This window comes from Alosa sapidissima, chromosome 8, assembly GCF_018492685.1.
Source record: "Alosa sapidissima isolate fAloSap1 chromosome 8, fAloSap1.pri, whole genome shotgun sequence".
Taxonomy (NCBI): domain Eukaryota; kingdom Metazoa; phylum Chordata; class Actinopteri; order Clupeiformes; family Clupeidae; genus Alosa; species Alosa sapidissima.
This window is the reverse complement of record NC_055964.1, coordinates 21,534,291-21,551,192: the sequence shown is the minus strand read 5'-3', so window position 1 is coordinate 21,551,192 and position 16,902 is coordinate 21,534,291. Positions and strand designations below refer to the sequence as shown.

At 44.9% G+C, this 16,902-nt stretch overlaps 1 protein-coding gene across 2 annotated transcripts; it reads right to left on the bottom strand.

Annotated features, from left to right (window-relative positions):
• Positions 1–1,298: 1,298 nt before the first annotated feature.
• ube3b (ubiquitin protein ligase E3B) lies at positions 1,299–16,514 on the bottom strand. 2 transcript variants are annotated; one of them, XM_042101305.1, is made up of 27 exons: positions 16,309–16,514; positions 15,596–15,729; positions 15,148–15,318; positions 14,822–14,939; positions 14,631–14,690; positions 14,435–14,539; positions 14,072–14,168; positions 13,899–13,984; positions 13,576–13,658; positions 13,065–13,170; positions 12,537–12,657; positions 11,861–12,038; positions 10,848–11,017; positions 10,050–10,217; positions 9,536–9,707; positions 9,214–9,332; positions 8,940–9,054; positions 8,549–8,648; positions 7,998–8,117; positions 6,749–6,925; positions 5,541–5,789; positions 5,054–5,119; positions 4,822–4,880; positions 4,125–4,307; positions 3,710–3,821; positions 3,273–3,365; positions 1,299–2,916 (listed from the first exon to the last, which is right to left on the bottom strand). In XM_042101305.1, exons 3-27 carry the CDS (start codon positions 15,306–15,308, stop codon positions 2,725–2,727), a joined length of 3,210 nt encoding a protein of 1,069 aa, XP_041957239.1. In that variant the 5' UTR covers positions 15,309–15,318; positions 15,596–15,729; positions 16,309–16,514; the 3' UTR covers positions 1,299–2,724. The 2 variants fall into 2 exon arrangements, with proteins under 2 accessions (XP_041957239.1, XP_041957241.1); XM_042101307.1 differs by lacking the exon at positions 16,309–16,514 and adding an exon at positions 15,943–16,279.
• Between the last annotated feature and the right edge of the window lie 388 nt (positions 16,515–16,902).

Genomic DNA, 16,902 nt, shown 5'->3' with positions numbered 1-16,902 from the left:
ATTCTCACCAGTGCTTCAGCAGAAGTCCAATATCAATTGCAAGTGTTCATAAATACAAGAAATCCCTTAACGGAAATGGTGGCGATTCTGAAAGTGGAACAGCCTTCGAAGATACAGGCTTTAATATGCCTTGCCCCTAGAGCTGTTATGCTATCTTTGACAAAATGCTGTAAAGCCATAAACAGAGTGGCTAGGCAAAAAATAAAAGCTGGACAGAAAATCTGTTTCAATTGTTGAAATGCATTTCTGGATTCACAAAAACTCCGTAAGGGTATGTTTTGTTTTGCAAAATTTGACATGATATCTGGACATCTTTCTGCCATCTTTCTGTAGCACAGCATTGTTCTGTCCGTTATAAGAACACAATTTACCATGTGTGTCATGTTCTGTATGATTGCGTACACACTGACAACAAATATAACTAGGGTTCACAATATTTCAATGGAGGTATATTGGGGACAACCCACGGGTGACATAATTGGGTGGTTTTGCATAATGTAAGTTTGAAAACAAGCTATTGCCAAATTGTCCATCAATGTTGCCCCTCTTGAATGACTGACCACATTTCACCTGGTCACCACAGAGTTCAGCATCCTGAATATACAACATATTGAGTAGCAATAAATGTTTTCTCCACAGCTATAAAAACAGCACAAAAAAATTTCAACTGAAAACTTTGATTTTGTGCTCAGTATACAGGGCAGGCAAGAGGGTGGACCTGTTTTAACAGACTCTGTTAACTAGCCAATGACATCATTTATTATAACGTCCATATTTACTAGGAAAGAGGTGTCCTTTAATAGTTTGCTTGTTTGTTTTTTTCCTTCTCACCACACGTTGATGAGTTAAAAAAAAAGTCACTTTTAGTCAAGTCTCACATGGCAATTCCCAATGAACAGTTCTGCAGGACTGTGCAAGCCAGGTTTCTGCCTGTGGCACTCACTCCACAGTTCCTGCTCTCGCAATACACCCCCCCCCCCTCAGTTTTTATGGCTTCATTTCCGCTGGAACACTTATGCGCTCCCCCCAAAACCAAATGCCGTGTCTTGAGGGAGGGACAGATGAACACAGAGGAGTAGAATGCAGACTGATGTCATCACCGAGGACTCCAGAAGGCCTCCCCATCTCCTCCTCCTGTTTCTTCTCTTGTAATGATGCTCTATGAAAGCAGAGCCAGGCTATGTGTATAGGATGGAGCTGGATAAGAGTGTGTGGGTGAAAGGCTTGAGCCTTTTGTTTTAAAGCAGGGGTGATGCAGGTAGTGGAGAGATACAGTACATATCATGCAGGAGGCACTGTTTCCAGATCTCTTTATGGAACCCATATGGAGTAGGACAACGTTTCTGGCTACAAACCTCAGACTGGAGGTTAACATCATAATAGGACAACTCAGTGCCTGTGTTAATGTAACATACATTAAAATGTAAATAAATGAGAGAAAAGGGGACCTAACATCAAAAACGTTAAACAGTACATGGACATCTGTCATTGTAAAGACATTAAGGAGTGAGAGGTGTGTCAGTTCAAAAGCAAAGTGGTACAACAGGACACTGTCTCTGCATATGTCTAAAAGATGTGCAAAAAAATACATGTTTCATTTATGTGCAGGATGTCACCTCCACACGGAGACTGTTAGTGTTAGAATAAGGGAGAGAACTATAGGAGATGAAATGGGTCTTTCACAAAAAGGTCATTCTTTCTGTCTCTTACACTACCTCCACAGCATTACTTCATCCAAGCTGTTCAGTGCTGTCCATTTTTAAATCACACTCTCACACACTCTTATGAAGCCGAGAGGAACAGCCGCACTGGCGCTGCACTGAGCTCCTCAATAGACAGACGTCAACAAGCTGTGCCACAGAACACTGACCCCCATTTCCTCATACTGTCTGGGTTCATGGAGATATGTAGGTGTGTGTGTGTGTGTGTGTGTGTGTGTGTGTGTGTGTGTGTGTGTGTGTGTGTGTGTGTGTAGATAGGTTAGGTGAGTGTGCGCGTCTTGCATGGCTTTGTTGTCTTGTTGTGTCTGTATTGCTTTCCAGGTCAAAGGTTGCATCCCCATACGCATGGCCAGGGGCTACCAGGGGATGGGGGGGGCCTGAGAAATACTGGCGTAACGCCAAGGGTGTGTCATTTTGCTTCGTTTCCCCCCCCCCCTCCTTTCCACTCCTTTGGCGAGTTCTTTAGGATCAGAGTTTAGTGCGGAGGCCTCGCACAGACAGTCCCGCTCGCTCTGGCCTCTATGGGAGAGTTTCCTTCCGGCGCAGAGGGACAGACTGCCCGCTGCTGAGGGGCCAGAAACTCCGCAGAAGTTCAGGAGGGGCTGCCCAAAAAAACGCCTGCCGCAGAGGCCACCTCTGTTGAGGGTCTAATTTCAGTAAGGCGACTGAGGCTCCTGAGGCGCTTCAGATGCTGAGACAGGGTCTTTTAGGAAGAAAGAGCTTAGTAGTCCTTCTCTTATCTTACAGGTAAGTCATTCAGGGGAGGCAGGAGACCAGGGATTCCATACATCTCCACGGGGTTTCAACTGCCTCATAGGTCTTTCAGTGTGAGTGTGTGTGTGTGTATGTGTGTGTGTGTGTGTGTGTGTGTGTGTGTGTGTGTGTGTGTGTGTGTGTGTGTGTGTGTGTGTGTAGGTGTGTACATATGGGTGTGACAAGCGATGGAGCATGCGGCGTGCGCTCTGGTGCTCCGTGGCTGGCTGGCTGGCCGGGGGGCTGGGCGTTAGGAGAGCTCGAAGCCCGTGTTCATGCTGATGGCGTAGCGCAGCTTGTCGCGCAGGATGCTCTTCTTGCTGTAGTTGGGCAGCTTAAGCAGGTTGAAGCAGGTGGACGAGGTGGGCAGCCGGCCGCCTGGCTCCTTCTTGCGGATGGTGAAGAACCCCCGCAGCACGCTGCCCAAAGTGTCCCCCGTGTCCTGGGGAGAGAACACACACAGATAAGTACACACACACAGGCAGAGAAATGCATACACACACACACACACACACACACACACACACACACACACACACACACACACACACACACACAGAGAAATGCACACACAGACACACAGACACACACACACAGACACACACACAGACACACACACACAGACACACACACAGACACACACACACACACGAACATTAACTCGTCTTTGGGAGGGACGTTTTAGATGGATGGGCAGAGGTCAACGCTGTGTGTAATTGCGATGCACCTACTGCATCCTTTTACGGTTGCCATTTACGCTTCGTTTGAAACCTTCAGCAGGCCGTCAGTGTGCCTCACCTGGTCATCGGACACCTCCACACAGCGGATGGAGAAGGGGGGTTTGAGGTAGGCAAAGCCCAGCAGAGGGGGCCTGGAACAGCTGGTGACAAACTGCACACAGCCAGCACAGAGAACAGTGGGAGGTCAGTGCACTGGGCAGGATCAATGTGAAAACCCATATCACCGTGTCTTATCATTGCTGTCACTCTGGCAGGTAACAACTGAACCCTCCAAGACATATGGACAGCCTAGATGTTACAATGTTGTTGGCACATCTACTAATATACGAGATCTGGTCATACATGTAGAAGACAATACAGATAAAGCCTGGTTCTGCTGTTGCGCAAGAGAAGCTTTTCTTACAAACTTTCAGACTGATTGACACAGAGGAGCTACACTGCACTGTCCTACAGGCTGTAAGGTGGGGTGGGTGAGAGAGGGCAGGCAGGGGTCACCTTGAGAAACATGGCCCTCTCCTCCGGGGTGAAGTCACTGGAGAGGATGTCCCACAGCCAGATGATCACACGATGACTGCTGTGGAAACCTCCATAATACACAGTGTGTTTCCTGGGGAAAGAAGGAAAGAGAGAGGTTGTGTGTGTGTGTGTGTGTGTGTGTGTGTGTGGGGGGGGGGGGGGGGGGGGGGGGTATAAGGTTACAAAGAAGCAACAGAGTTTCACAGCAATCTGAGTGGGGAAAAAGCTTTGCATGTCATTTGGTCATGTCTATGGGTGAAGATCACATAAAGCAAGACAAGCTGGAGGTCAGCTCTCACTAGAAAGCAGAGAGCTGAAACTCCAATATTAACCAAACGGCAAACACATCGATCAACTAATCAGTCAAATAAGTCACTAAATGGATGGGACCCACTTGAGGTCATCCAGGTCGATCTCGGCGTTGTCCCCAGAGACGAGGCGCTGCACCTCGGGCGTGGAGAACATGTGCAGCCACTCGTGGTTGATGATGCAGCGGAAGCCGCGGATGAATGCCGCCGTCTGCTCCTTGATCTGCGTGTGCATCCGGAAGTGCGCCATCAGGTGGATGTAGCTGATCCTGCAGATAGATGTAGTGGTGGAGGTCAAAAGTTCAGAGGCATGAGGGAGGTGTCACGCAGGCTTCAGTTCCCAGTCAACTGAGACAAACACTGTGCTGCGCTTGTCAGTTGAATGACATTGCTTGGTATTGTTCTATGAAGCCTCAAAACTATTATGAGCCATCTTTGTTTTTTCCAGTTCATTCAAGTTCACTAGTGCTTGTGATGTTGAGAGCAGGTTTTGAATGCCAGAAGATTATCGAAAGGGCGAAACGTGAGATTAGAGCTTTCCAGTTCTACGATGGCGTCACTGAGCCTGATTATGTAGGCTGCTATGTTCTCCATTTAAAAAATCTTAATCATATCCAAGAGAACCAAACTCTAAAATAGCAAGGAGTCAATGCACTTCAAGTTCAGATGGACTATGGTGACAAAGCACGTACAGTGCAAGTCTAAAGCTCTTTGTTTACTTTTCTTTATTTTACTTTCTTTTACTGACGTAGGCCAGAGGCCTGACGTAGGTCAGTGACTCACTTGTTTTCATTGGTCACAGGCATGGTCTTCCCACCACAAATGAGCTCATGGCAAACCAACTGCAGCGAGAGAGAGAGAGAGCGAGCGAGAGAGAGAGAGAGAGAGAGAGAGAGAGAGAGAGAGACACACACAATAGCACAATAGTGACCGCATGGCACAGAAATAAACTGGGGAGAGGAACAGACATGACCACTGACATGACCACTGACATATTAGATTGTGTTGTTCATACCTGTCCCATCACCTCCTCGTCATACGATAGGGTCAGCCCCAGGTCACTCACATCTCCATCATAGCGCTGGAAGTCACATCAGTGGCATGAGTACAAATGATCAGGCCCTCATAGATAATCCCAACCAAACTGCTGAGGTTACTCAGTATATGGTGCTTTGGGAAAGTGGGGTGTTGTTAACAGTAAGATTATTATTAAATGCCTGGAAATACACCACGCACCTCAGATTTGTAATATTTGGGTAATCCTGAGGTGTCAATCTCATTTGAAATATTAAATATTGGTCAATATATATAATATAGTCAATATTAGCTTTTTGGAATACAATTTTACAACAGTGCCATTTCTGGAAAACCCAACCCCTCGCACAACCCGGAAAAAAGATATCAACAACATGCAGAGACGAAGCATTTCAAGCAGCACACACCAACTACACTGAGCACTGCGTCCACCACAGGTGGACGCGAGCAGGCAGTGCCGGACGCACCTTGATGGAGGTGAGGTTCTTGTAGAACTCAGAGTCGAGCGAGGGCAGCTCGTCGATGGAGCTGTAGAAGGTGCTGTGGTGGTGTCCGAGCACCTGGCTGAGGAAGAAGGATGCGAAGGGCACGTCCACCACGATGCCCTCGTACATGGCCTTGCCCAGCATCTTGCCCACGAACTCAAAGAGCTGCAGGTGGTTCTCGTGGATGTTGGACGTGGGCGACGGGTAGAGGCGCTCGTTCCCGCTGGTCGTCTAGACGGGCGTGGGGGGGGGGAGGCACGGATGAGACGTGTCACAGACACACGCGTAAATATGCGCACACACACGTGCATGCACGCACATACACACACACACACACGTGCGTATGCACACTCACATACACACACATGGGTGCACACACGTACAATCACACACAGGCGCACGCACAAAGAAGCACGCGCATACACACAAACACGCACCCGTGCGCACAGACGTAAAAACACACACACAGACACACACACAAACGAGCGCGCACATACAAACACACGCACACAAACACGTCCATGTCCACACAGACACACGCAAACACGCACACACACACGCATACGTGGACACACACATAAAGAAGCGCAAAGAGACAGACAACGACAGAGCATTTCGGGCGAACCCCTGTGTGGTATGCACTGTCTATCTACCTCTGCTCTCTACCACAGCTTTTTGTGAACTAATCAATGCGACTCCTGGGCTGAACACATTTGCTCTGGCTGACTAAATCCAGCAGCACAGAGTGAAATGGAAAACATGGGTGCAGCAAAAAGAGTCTCATTTATAGTCCAGGCAACAAGTGTCGCTAGACAAAAAATACTATACACTTTTATAGTCCTGCATCGATGACAAAAAATGTTGAATAGAACATCACCTAGTCTCTATAACAACTTGTACATTTTTGTTACTATGTAACATATTATTGTTAAATGAAAGTAAAATATTTTGTCATGCAACAAACGCCGCCTAGACTATTAATTGGCCTTAACCCACAACCAGAATAAAGGAACGAGACTGAGGAAGTGAAGGTGCAATGTTTTCAGGAAGATCGATCCTTTAGGTGCATGTTCAGTCATTTAATGTCACCTGACCATTGATTCCTCATGGCAAATGCTATGCTTGAGTGGGAATGTAAGGAAGGATGGACACTGCACACTGCTAGGTGATGAGAACGTGTACGTGTTTACCTTGAACAGATTCAGTGCAGGGTTGAAGACCTTTTTGATGATCTCTTCTAAGAACTCCTTGAAGACACCGTCCTGGTCAATACCAGCCTCGTCCACACCCAGGTCGTTGACAAACTTCACACGGATCACTCCTTTGATGGAGTTGACCGGTAATCGCCGGAGCTGGTCGTACCCGTCCTGGAGGAGGTGAAGAGACAAGCTTCAGATTAAGGATGCACTCCTGGATATCTGGCTGAATGGTGTACAGTAAGGACTCCACCATCACCACACAAGGACCCAGAAGGTGAGACTTAACTTTTGGCTAAACAGCAGACACAGATCTTAAAACTGCTATTTTCACTACTATGTACATAATATCTCAAAATGAATCATTTTCTGTACAAGGGACAACATACTATTATGACCCTGTGGTCGTGTATATATATATATAAAATATCTTTTCCTTGTGGCTTGTGGCTCCCTTGTTCATTCTTATGTTGCAGATTGCCTCTTTGCCAGTTTGCTGATTGCCGGTGCAGCTTAATTGACCAATTGCAGTCATTGGATGTTTCGGGCTACTGGCCCTTTAAAAGTTCAGCCATGACGTCAGCAGAGGAGCGCTCTTCCGACTTTCTTTGAGACGCCCGTCACGCCACTCCTTGCCACCTTCGGGCCGAGCCTCGGGCCAGAGTTGTTTTTTGTTCTGCCGCTTCAGCCACTCCCGGGGTGAGAGGCCGGGAAGTGAACTGAAGCCTGTTCAGGTCTACTTTGGAGGCCTGGTGATTTTTCCTGCGTTTGCCCGTACTTTTTTGTTAACCTTAAAATTGAGCCTTAGTTTCCTAAGTTATTCTATTTTTGTTATTAATACATATAATTAACTTTATATCTTTTGTCTGCCTGTTATTGCTCTTTGTTATTTCCCTAAGCCCTAAACAAGGGACATAACAATACTTGTACAATACAATATATTATACACCTGTGAAATGTATCTTTACTACAGTATTACTGTTGTAATAATATGGATTCATTGTCTCATCACAGCTGTAACTGGTGACTTTGGATGTGCCTGTGCCCTTTGGATATGTCTGTGCCACCCCTCATTTACATGTTTAAAAATCAATATTAATACAAAAAAAATCGCAAAAAAGTATTTCAAAAGAATTCCTAGTGCATTACTATGTTGGCAGTTTGGTATTAAACATGTGAGTGCTGAGACAAGGCTGGGGTGCAGTGTAGTGGCCTGCACGTGTTGAGGGGCTGCCCTCCGTACCTCCAGCATGCGTGAGCGGCGGATGGTGATGTGCGTGACGTGTGGGGAGGCCTGGCTCGTCTCCACCAGGCCCAGTGTCTCCTTCTCTTTCATCACGATGTTCCGGAACAGCAGCACCCGCTGAGAACACAGCCACAATGAAACCAGTTAAGTGACTTTATTTGTCCTGAAGGACTTTTTTTCCACTGCATTTCATCCCATCCAGGGGTAGTGTACGCACGCACGCACACACGCACGCACGCACGCACGCGCACACACACACACACACACACACTAGCAGTAGTGAGCTCACCAGCTGCCAGCATATTGTCTTGTATAATTTAAAGTTAAATTTAGAGTGGCCTCTACAGTCTCTGTAACAGAAACATAACTGTTAGCCGAAGAACTCACATTCGTGGATCAGCATCATCATCAACTGCTTTTTGTGGTTATTTGTTTTTATATCATCACAATCATACGGAAAAAAACAAAAAGTGTTATTTCAAGAGACTAGGCTGGGGCATGCTGTGAGAGGGAGTGCCGGTCAGTGGCGTGAGAGTGGGCGCTCGTACGTTTTTGTGCGGGATGACGTGTGGGATGTACTGCAGTAGCAGCTGGGCCCTCTTCTTGCCCTTCTCCAGCTCCTGGAACAGCAGACTGGGCTTCAGGTCCCTGACACAGAGGAGAGAAGGGAGGGGAGGACAACTATGAGACAAAGATATACAGTAAGCCTGCAGGAAAAGGAAATGAATTCCTAGTGTGCACAAGTAGAGATTAAATGAGCGTGCCATAACTGTCAACAAAATGGGGTGTACATATTTTTGAACAGTCACTTCATGGAGACTTTGAAGACAAGGGAGATTTGTTTGTATGTCTTAGTGTGTGTGTGTGTGTGTGTGTGTGTGTGTGTGTGTGTGTGTGTGTGTGTTTATGTTTGTGTTTGTGTGTGTGTGTTTTCCTCACTTGCGGAGCCAGTGGTCATCTGGAGAGAATCTCCGTCTGCAGTCTCGCTCGTAAAGGACCATTAGCCAGCCATGGACGCTATGGAACAGATCTAGCTTCTCACCTTTGGCATTCTCTACAAAGCAGAAAAGAGAGCACAAACACATACAGATACCCAGAACAGTCAGAAACACATGCCCACGCCATCACTGTTTCTATGTTGAGATAGTCATTCATTGGAGAATTAATATTAATTGTTGGAGTAAAGTTGATAGTTTGAGTGTGTGAAACTCACCAAGGAGGCCGTCCCAAATCATCTTGTAGACAAATGTATTGAGAAACGAGGAAATGGTGACAAGCTCCTCTATTTTGAACGATATTTGCTCCTCATAGACTTCAATGTCATCTAGGATCCTGTAATGCACATTGAAATGATAATGTTTGCGTTACACAAGAGAGAAACTAGCATGTTCATGTTACTGACCATTCATCTGCAAACAGCAAATAGCTGCAAATGTGAATGAAAAGTTAAGGTGCAGCTAGGTGTATTTATAAGGCAGGTGTGTGTAAGAGAGTGTGTGTGTGTGTGTGTGTGTGTGTGTGTGTGTGTGACCTACGTGATGAGGTGGCGTGAGCAGTCGCAGAAGAGCATGAGCATGGCGAGCAGCTGCTTGGACTCCTCCGTGTCGTTGTTGAGGCACTCCAGGAAGAGTTTGAGCCCGCCCTGTGGCCCCAGCTCACAGATGAAGGCCCACAGCTTGGGCAGCAGGTCGTCCAGATAGGTCAGGCCTGCATGCACAAACACACACAAGGATGCATGAGGCGTGTGTCTGATGTGTTGCATTGTTTATTTTTCAGAACATTTGTTTGTTTGTCACACATACAAGTACATGAATAAACGATGCAAGTTAAATTAATATAAGTAAATTATGAATAGACAGTGAACATTCATAATGATTAGGAATGATCAATAATTATGAACACTGAATATCAATGACAGACTCCATCCCAATCTTTAGGGGGAGAGCACCATACATATCTGAACATTTGTATCATTAGTTTGCGCTAACATTTGTTTGATTGTCATATATGCCCAAACATACAGGTCCATGGCTATGTTGTGGGACTGACCGGTGAGGATCTGCAGGCGGATCTGGGTGAGGGTGGTCAGGGCGGTCTGGTACAGCACACAGATGCTGCACACCTTCTGTACCTCGACCGAGTCTACGCGCTTCCCGCCCACTGGCTTCAGGATGTTCCGCACCGATGCCGACTTCTGGAATGCCCGTTTGAACAGGTCTGCAGGGCAGAGGGAGAAAGAGAGAGCCAACTTAGGGAGCTGCTTCTTCACCACAACAGACGTGTGGAAGGGAGGGCTATCACCCTGACGACAGCTCTTCCTGGTAAGGCAACAGCAATGCCAAACTCACAACAGGACAAACTATTGTTAAATAGCTGTTAAATGATCACTGATGATTATAAATATTTAAAGTAAACACATGCTTTCATTCATTCAACCTTTATTTATTCTCGGAAGTTCATTGTAATAAGTAAAGACATGGTTTCATCTGTTTCATTCATTTCATGTGAAACAACTTGCTTCTGCAAATTAGTGGCATGAGTAACTTTCTAGCTTTTTGAAGCAGATATCTGACATCTGAGACACACATCAGCAGAAATAACCAAGCCCATGGGTCCTCTATTAGTCCAGCCAGCAACCATGAGCTACTACCTGTTTTTGTAGGTGAATACTGTAAATGTGATGAACTAAGGATCATAGAGGACCAGTGTCTCACACATTCATTCATTCATTCAACCTTTATTTATTCTCGGAAGTATACATTATAATAAGTATACACATGCTTTCAACTGCCATTCAATTTGGTGTCATTCTTTGAAGCACACAGGTCTTCGGTACATTGTACTCACTCTTGACCGGCAGGTTGTTCTGCGACGCGCTTGGTTGAGGTGGGGGAGGAGGGGTGGGCTCCTGGGCCTCCAGCTTCTTGCTGAGCACGTCGCAGAAGAGTGTGCGGATGACGAGCACGCCCCACAGGTACTGCAGCTGCCGTGTCACCAGGGGCATGGACTCGTTCAGACTACACGGGTCAAACAGCAGAGACAGGAAGAGGACATCACTCAGCATCATAGAGACACCCATGGGCAAAAAGGGGTCTACTTTCCCCATAATCGTTTATAATTTTCCCATTCAGAGAGATGGTCAATCAATATCCGCAGATACTTGTGGCCTGAGAAATATACACCCCCTGCATGTAGTGCTTATCCACCAGATCCTACGCACAAGCAGATGTGAATGGACATGGATTTGACATAATAACTGACGGGTACTGAAGGTCCTTATTTAGACTGACTGGACACCTCTCAGATCTGACTGGTTTGATGTTAGTGAAGGCCTTCTCTGTCCCCCGAGGCAGCCAGAGATTGGATTTGTTCACACTGATTGACGTCATACAATGTAGGAATTCCACTTCTCGTCATTTGCCAACGTACTGGGTTCTCATTTAGCACTAAGGGGGTACCCAATTTGTCTAAAACCAAGAAAATGGGTCACGCTCCTACCCACTACAACAACATTACATAGTGCAATACCAGAGTTTCCGGATGCACGTCGACAATGTCAGACACTCCATTTCCCTTATTCCAAGTCACTGTGGCATCCAAATGAGCTTGAAAGACCTACATTGTGTTGCATTAAAGCATGCTTCACTGGCCTCTTCACTGACCTCTTTCTGGGAAAAACAGGCAATGACCATGTCCTTTTCAGGTCATGCTATTTGCAACGATTTGTTTACCCAGACTGTTGACAAATTGATGATATTTTATAATAAGTATTACTACCCTGACATTGTTTTTTGCTACCCACATATAAGAACCATAATGACAGTATAATAATGATAGTTAAGTCTTTGTTCAGAACTGACCCGTAATCCACAGTCTGGGAGAACCATCCCAATACGGGGTGCCAGTGTGTGAGGTTGGACTTCTTCTGAGACACGTATCTCTGGCAGTACGACAGCATGTCCGTCAGGTCCTTCACAAAGTGGTTGGCCTCCTCCTCCAGCACCTTCTCATTCAGGTAACCCAGGTGAATAAGGTTACCTGTAAGAACATCAACAATGTGCTTAGAATCAACACAGAAGAAGGGCACATCTAAACACACCTGGGTGAAATTGTAATAGGCTTGGCAAAGAACAAGGGGTTTAAACAATGCATGTGAAACAACCTGCTTCTGCAAATTGGTGGAACATGAGCCCTGTAACTTTCTAGCTTTCTGAAGCGGATATCTGACATCTGAGACACACATCAGCAGAAATAACCAAGCCCGTGGGTGCTCTATTAGTCCATCCAGCAACCATGAGCTACTACCTGTTTTTGTAGGTGAATACTGTAAATGTGATGGACTAACGATCATAGAGGACCTGTCTCTCACACATTCATTCAATGTATTCTCAGAAGTTCATTGAGGGAAGTCCTCATTTTCAGTGATGCAGAGATTTAAATAACAATGAAATAACAAAAAGAAATAGTAAACAGTAGTTTTAGTGAGTGTATGCCTACAAATAAACAAAAACAAGACTGCACAAACACACACCCTACCTAGTAAGCACAGTGTGTGACTTCCCTCCAGGCAGACACAGATATCAAGGCACTGTTCCTCTCGACTCAAGAACAAGATGAACTTCCTCAGGAGGTCATGAGTCTGGATAGTGGCCATGCACTAATGAGAGAATACAGTATAGTCACCAGGCATGTAATACTCACGTTTCACTAGGTCAGTCATCCTTTGTACAGAGCAAAATATGTGTGTGTGTGTGTGTGTGTGTGTGTGTGTGTGTGTGTGTGTGTGTGTGTGTGTGTGTGTGTGTGTGTGTGTGTGTGTGTGTGTGAGAAGAGTTAGATTTCACAGATATTGAGTTGCGTACAGACCACCCAACTCTGTTCAATCATTCACCCCTAAATAACAGAAAATCCTACACATAAAACTGATCAGTTATATTATAAACTAGGTTTAATGACTGTTGTCCAACTACCCACTGATTCTATTTTATTTTTAAAACACTCCCCTAGTCATTAGACCCAAGGGCAGTTGTGTGTAGTTCAGAGGGGCGTCGATAATGAAAGTACCTCAGGGGTTAGTGTGTTGAGGTGAGAAACGACTGCTGGAACAGACATGATGTGGATGAGGAAGGACCTCAGCAGGTTATCTGAGAAGTGTGCAGCGATCACAGGTCTGAAATAAGAAAAAGGGTACATTACTGTACATCTACCTATATAAGTATAAGTATATACTCTTTTGATCCCGTGAGGGAAATTTGGTCTCTGCATTTATCCCAATCCGTGAATTAGTGAAACACTCAACACCTAGTGAACACAGTGAGGTGAAGCACACTAATCCCGTTGCAGTGAGCTGTCTGCTACAGCGGCGCTCAGGGAGCAGTGAGGTGTTAGGTGCCTTGCTCAAGGGCACTTCAGCCGTTCCTACTGGTCGGGGTTCGAACCGGCAACCCTCTGGTTATAAGTCCGAAGCGTTAACCAGTAGGCCACGGCTGCCCCCAAAAGCATTGCTTCCTTCAAGCCGGAGCTCGAACCTGGCTACATACATATGGCAGCAAAGACTGAATGTTGACAGTCTTACCTGAGGGAGAGTGTAAATATGGCTGTTAACATGCTCTTGGTCAGAGAGGGCCTGGATCTTGCCAATCCATTTGTGAGCAAAATCTATGGGAAATTAAAAATATCATGTCACATCAGCATATTGACCAATTTTGAAAACCAATGAGAAAAGCAATACATCCAAAGTACTGCTGAACTGTAACTGGCCATGTCTATGTTTATTTAACACACATAAAACTTACGCTTAAAACATTGTAAAAGATATGCGCTATTATGTCTCTATCTCCTAAATCACGACAGAAAATTAAAAAAAAAAAAATCTAAGGGACTGATATGAAGATATACCTGCAACACGGAGTAAAATCCCTTCTGGTTGAGATGGCCCATGATGTTCTCACACATTCTATTCAGGGCCGGTTTCAATGGTTCTCCTAGTAAGGGTGACAAAGAAAAAGTTCAATACCAGTCTCTCCTTATGGAAACCATGAAGCGTGATGCCCATTACTGCTTGCACTCACCTTTCCCTTTTACAATCTTCCAGGTAGCAGTGTCAGTGAATGTGATGAGCATAGTGAGGTGTAGTGTCACCAGCTTACTGTCCTGCATTATGTCAGGCTGTGTGTAGGCCATGAGGGAGACCGTAAGAGAAAGGGATGGAGAAGGGAGAAAGCAAGAGATAAATCGGGAGAGAAAGAGGAGAGGACAACAATGATTATTTAAAGACATTTAGCCTGAAAAAAGCTGATGAGTTTGGAGTTTGTCCTAGTTTAAAAAAAAATAACTGCACTGTCAGCATCACTGCTATCAAAAAATGATAATTGAAAAACACACAGCAGCAACATGGTAACGTGTGGTCGGCTGAATAAGACTGACTGACCAACCTTTAGTTTTTTGAGGAACTCGCAGCACATCCACAGGACATCTTTAATTTGCTTGAGCCAGGGGATGGTGAGGTCTTTGGACAGGGCCAAGGACACATACCACACCTATGCACATTAACAACAAACAAGATACATCAGCAAGAGCTTCAGAATACAGAGGGTGGAGTGATCAGGGATTTTATTTTTATCAACTTACTTTAGGTTCATTGTCAACTTCCATGCTGCTGAGAATGGCACGGCAGAGCTTCTCAAAGCGCTGTATGAGATTGATTTAAAAAAAAGAGAACAACTAAATGAGTTTACTACGTTAAATTGAATCTCCTGCAGTAATATCTGTGCATTCGGAAATTAATTGAAACTGTATACAATTCAAATTTCCAAGTTTACCAATTTGTCATCCTTGCCACAGATGAACAATAACTTCCGTGCAATCTTAAATATGGATAATGCATTTCTCTTCGTTGTGCCCGCCTCGCTGGCAGCAAAAAACTCATCAACTTCTTTTCTGCAAGAAAATCAGAGAAGACACATGGTGAACAGACAGTAGAGAGTCTGTTCAGGCCTGGGCCTTTTTATCATGACTAAATTGAATAAGAAGTCCACAAATCAATACAAAGCTCTTGGTTTACAGTTATGCTGCTTAGCCCTTTTCTCCTGACATTATCAGAAGTCTTTGCCAAACAGCAGGTTTACTCGTGTAGTGAATGACAGACCTGATTTCTTTCTGCAATGCACAGCGACAGAGGAACCTCCTGACCAGCGCCTGCATGAGAGTGGCAGCTCTCTCCTTCTCTTTGTAACCTTTCCTCTCCTCCCTCAGCTGCCGGGCTTTGTCCAAGAACTGGGTCTTGGAGGTCTGGGTTGCAGTGAACATGTTTCTGACCCTGGTCAAAGACAAGAGTTCAGATTTCAGATTCAGGGTCATATGATCCATTATGTGGATGATCCATTATTATCAGCATTCTTAAGTTATAAGCAAAGAGGAGTGATTTTAACTACCGGTATTTCAATTTCGTTGTTGAAAAAGGTGAGGCAAGTCATTAAGTTACTCTACACAAGTAAAGATAGCAGTATCAGTATTATGAAGTAGTATTACCTCTGTCTGCCTTGATCTTAAGTCACCCACTGTAAAACAGCTGGCAACGCAGACTTGATACTTACGTGTAAGACTATTGGGTACTTCGGCTCTATGTTCACACTTCACTGGATCCCTTTTCTAGTGCATTGCTGTTCCTTCATGAATTCACCTCCTCATCTATCTCCAATACAATAGTCCAATAACATCGGTGTCAACTCTGCAAAGGAGACATGTTGTCTAAGAACATTTCGGAATGACATTGCATGAAATTACACCACAAATAGGCTACATCGCATGATGCCAGTTAAATATTACTTTAGAGCTCGACTTATCAGCTTATAATGACTAACGTTACTCTGGCAATAACTAACTTTGGCTAAAAACATCAGGAAAGAGCTGCTAACATTTAGCAACACCACAGCTTAATTACCCAATATCTCTGTCCTTGTGAAGCTGAATGACATAAAAATAGTATGTCCAAGTGTTTTCGATAGCTGTCTGCAAGCAAATATTGCCAAGCCTCACAAAATAGTGTTAGCTGGCTACTTCACGTTAGCTTAGCATTCTTGTCAATGTTTTTGTGGTGATCTAGCTGTCGACCAAGCGATTTAGCCGGATAGCCTCCTTGCAAGGATATCTTTAGTTTGTTTGTTACAGGGTTTTGTTTATATTACAGTTACTGACAGTCAGAAGTAAATACAATTCAAGGAAATGTAAAGCCAAACGACTAAGAGCACGAGCACTGAGCGAGGCAGAAAGTAGTTATAAAATGTAAACAACAAAGACAGCTTCTTACTGCGACTGCAGCCATTAATCTCCCATTGTCACTTGAAAACTCTTCCGGAGGAAACATTTCACCTTTTTCGAGGTTTTTCGATTTGTTTAATTAAACGGAACATGAGATTCAACACAGTATTTTATTGGAGAATAACTATACACCGAGGTGTCATAGCCAGCAATTCTAAACCCTTTTCAGTAATTGTGGGGGACCAAATAGTAGGTACACTTCTGCAGCCCGGAAAGAGATGCTACTGAGTGGCAATGTTGTTACATGTTCAACCGGTAGAGGGCCGCTCGTGTAGAATTGGCATGGACCCAGCTGTTCATCACTCATCTTACTGTCCTTTGTAACACTATGTAGCTCACTTTTATATCTATCTAGGCTTATATTTTGAGTTATTTAATGCTCATATATTTCTGCCAAAAGTTACAAGGAACATAACATTAGTTATGTACCAGTGAAAGACTGGCATACAGTGTTTAAAATCAAGAAATGATCTGATAAGCAAACAAGTTTTGGGATAAACTTCACAGTTAGCCTGTGGCTCCTGTTGAAGCATTCACTTCACACTGATGGGAGACCAGTGCCCTTTACCTTGTCATTGACCTT

Excerpts from the sequence above, each read along its gene's own strand:
- ube3b (XM_042101305.1), bottom strand. The coding sequence starts at position 15,308 with ATGTTCACTGCAACCCAGACCTCCAAGACCCAGTTCTTGGACAAAGCC. Across the intron at positions 14,940-15,147 it reads GCATTGCAGAAAGAAATCAG|AAAAGAAGTTGATGAGTTTT; the intron begins GTCTGTCATTCA and ends ATTTTCTTGCAG. Across the intron at positions 6,926-7,997 it reads GCCGCTCACGCATGCTGGAG|GACGGGTACGACCAGCTCCG; the intron begins GTACGGAGGGCA and ends CACCTCCTCCAG.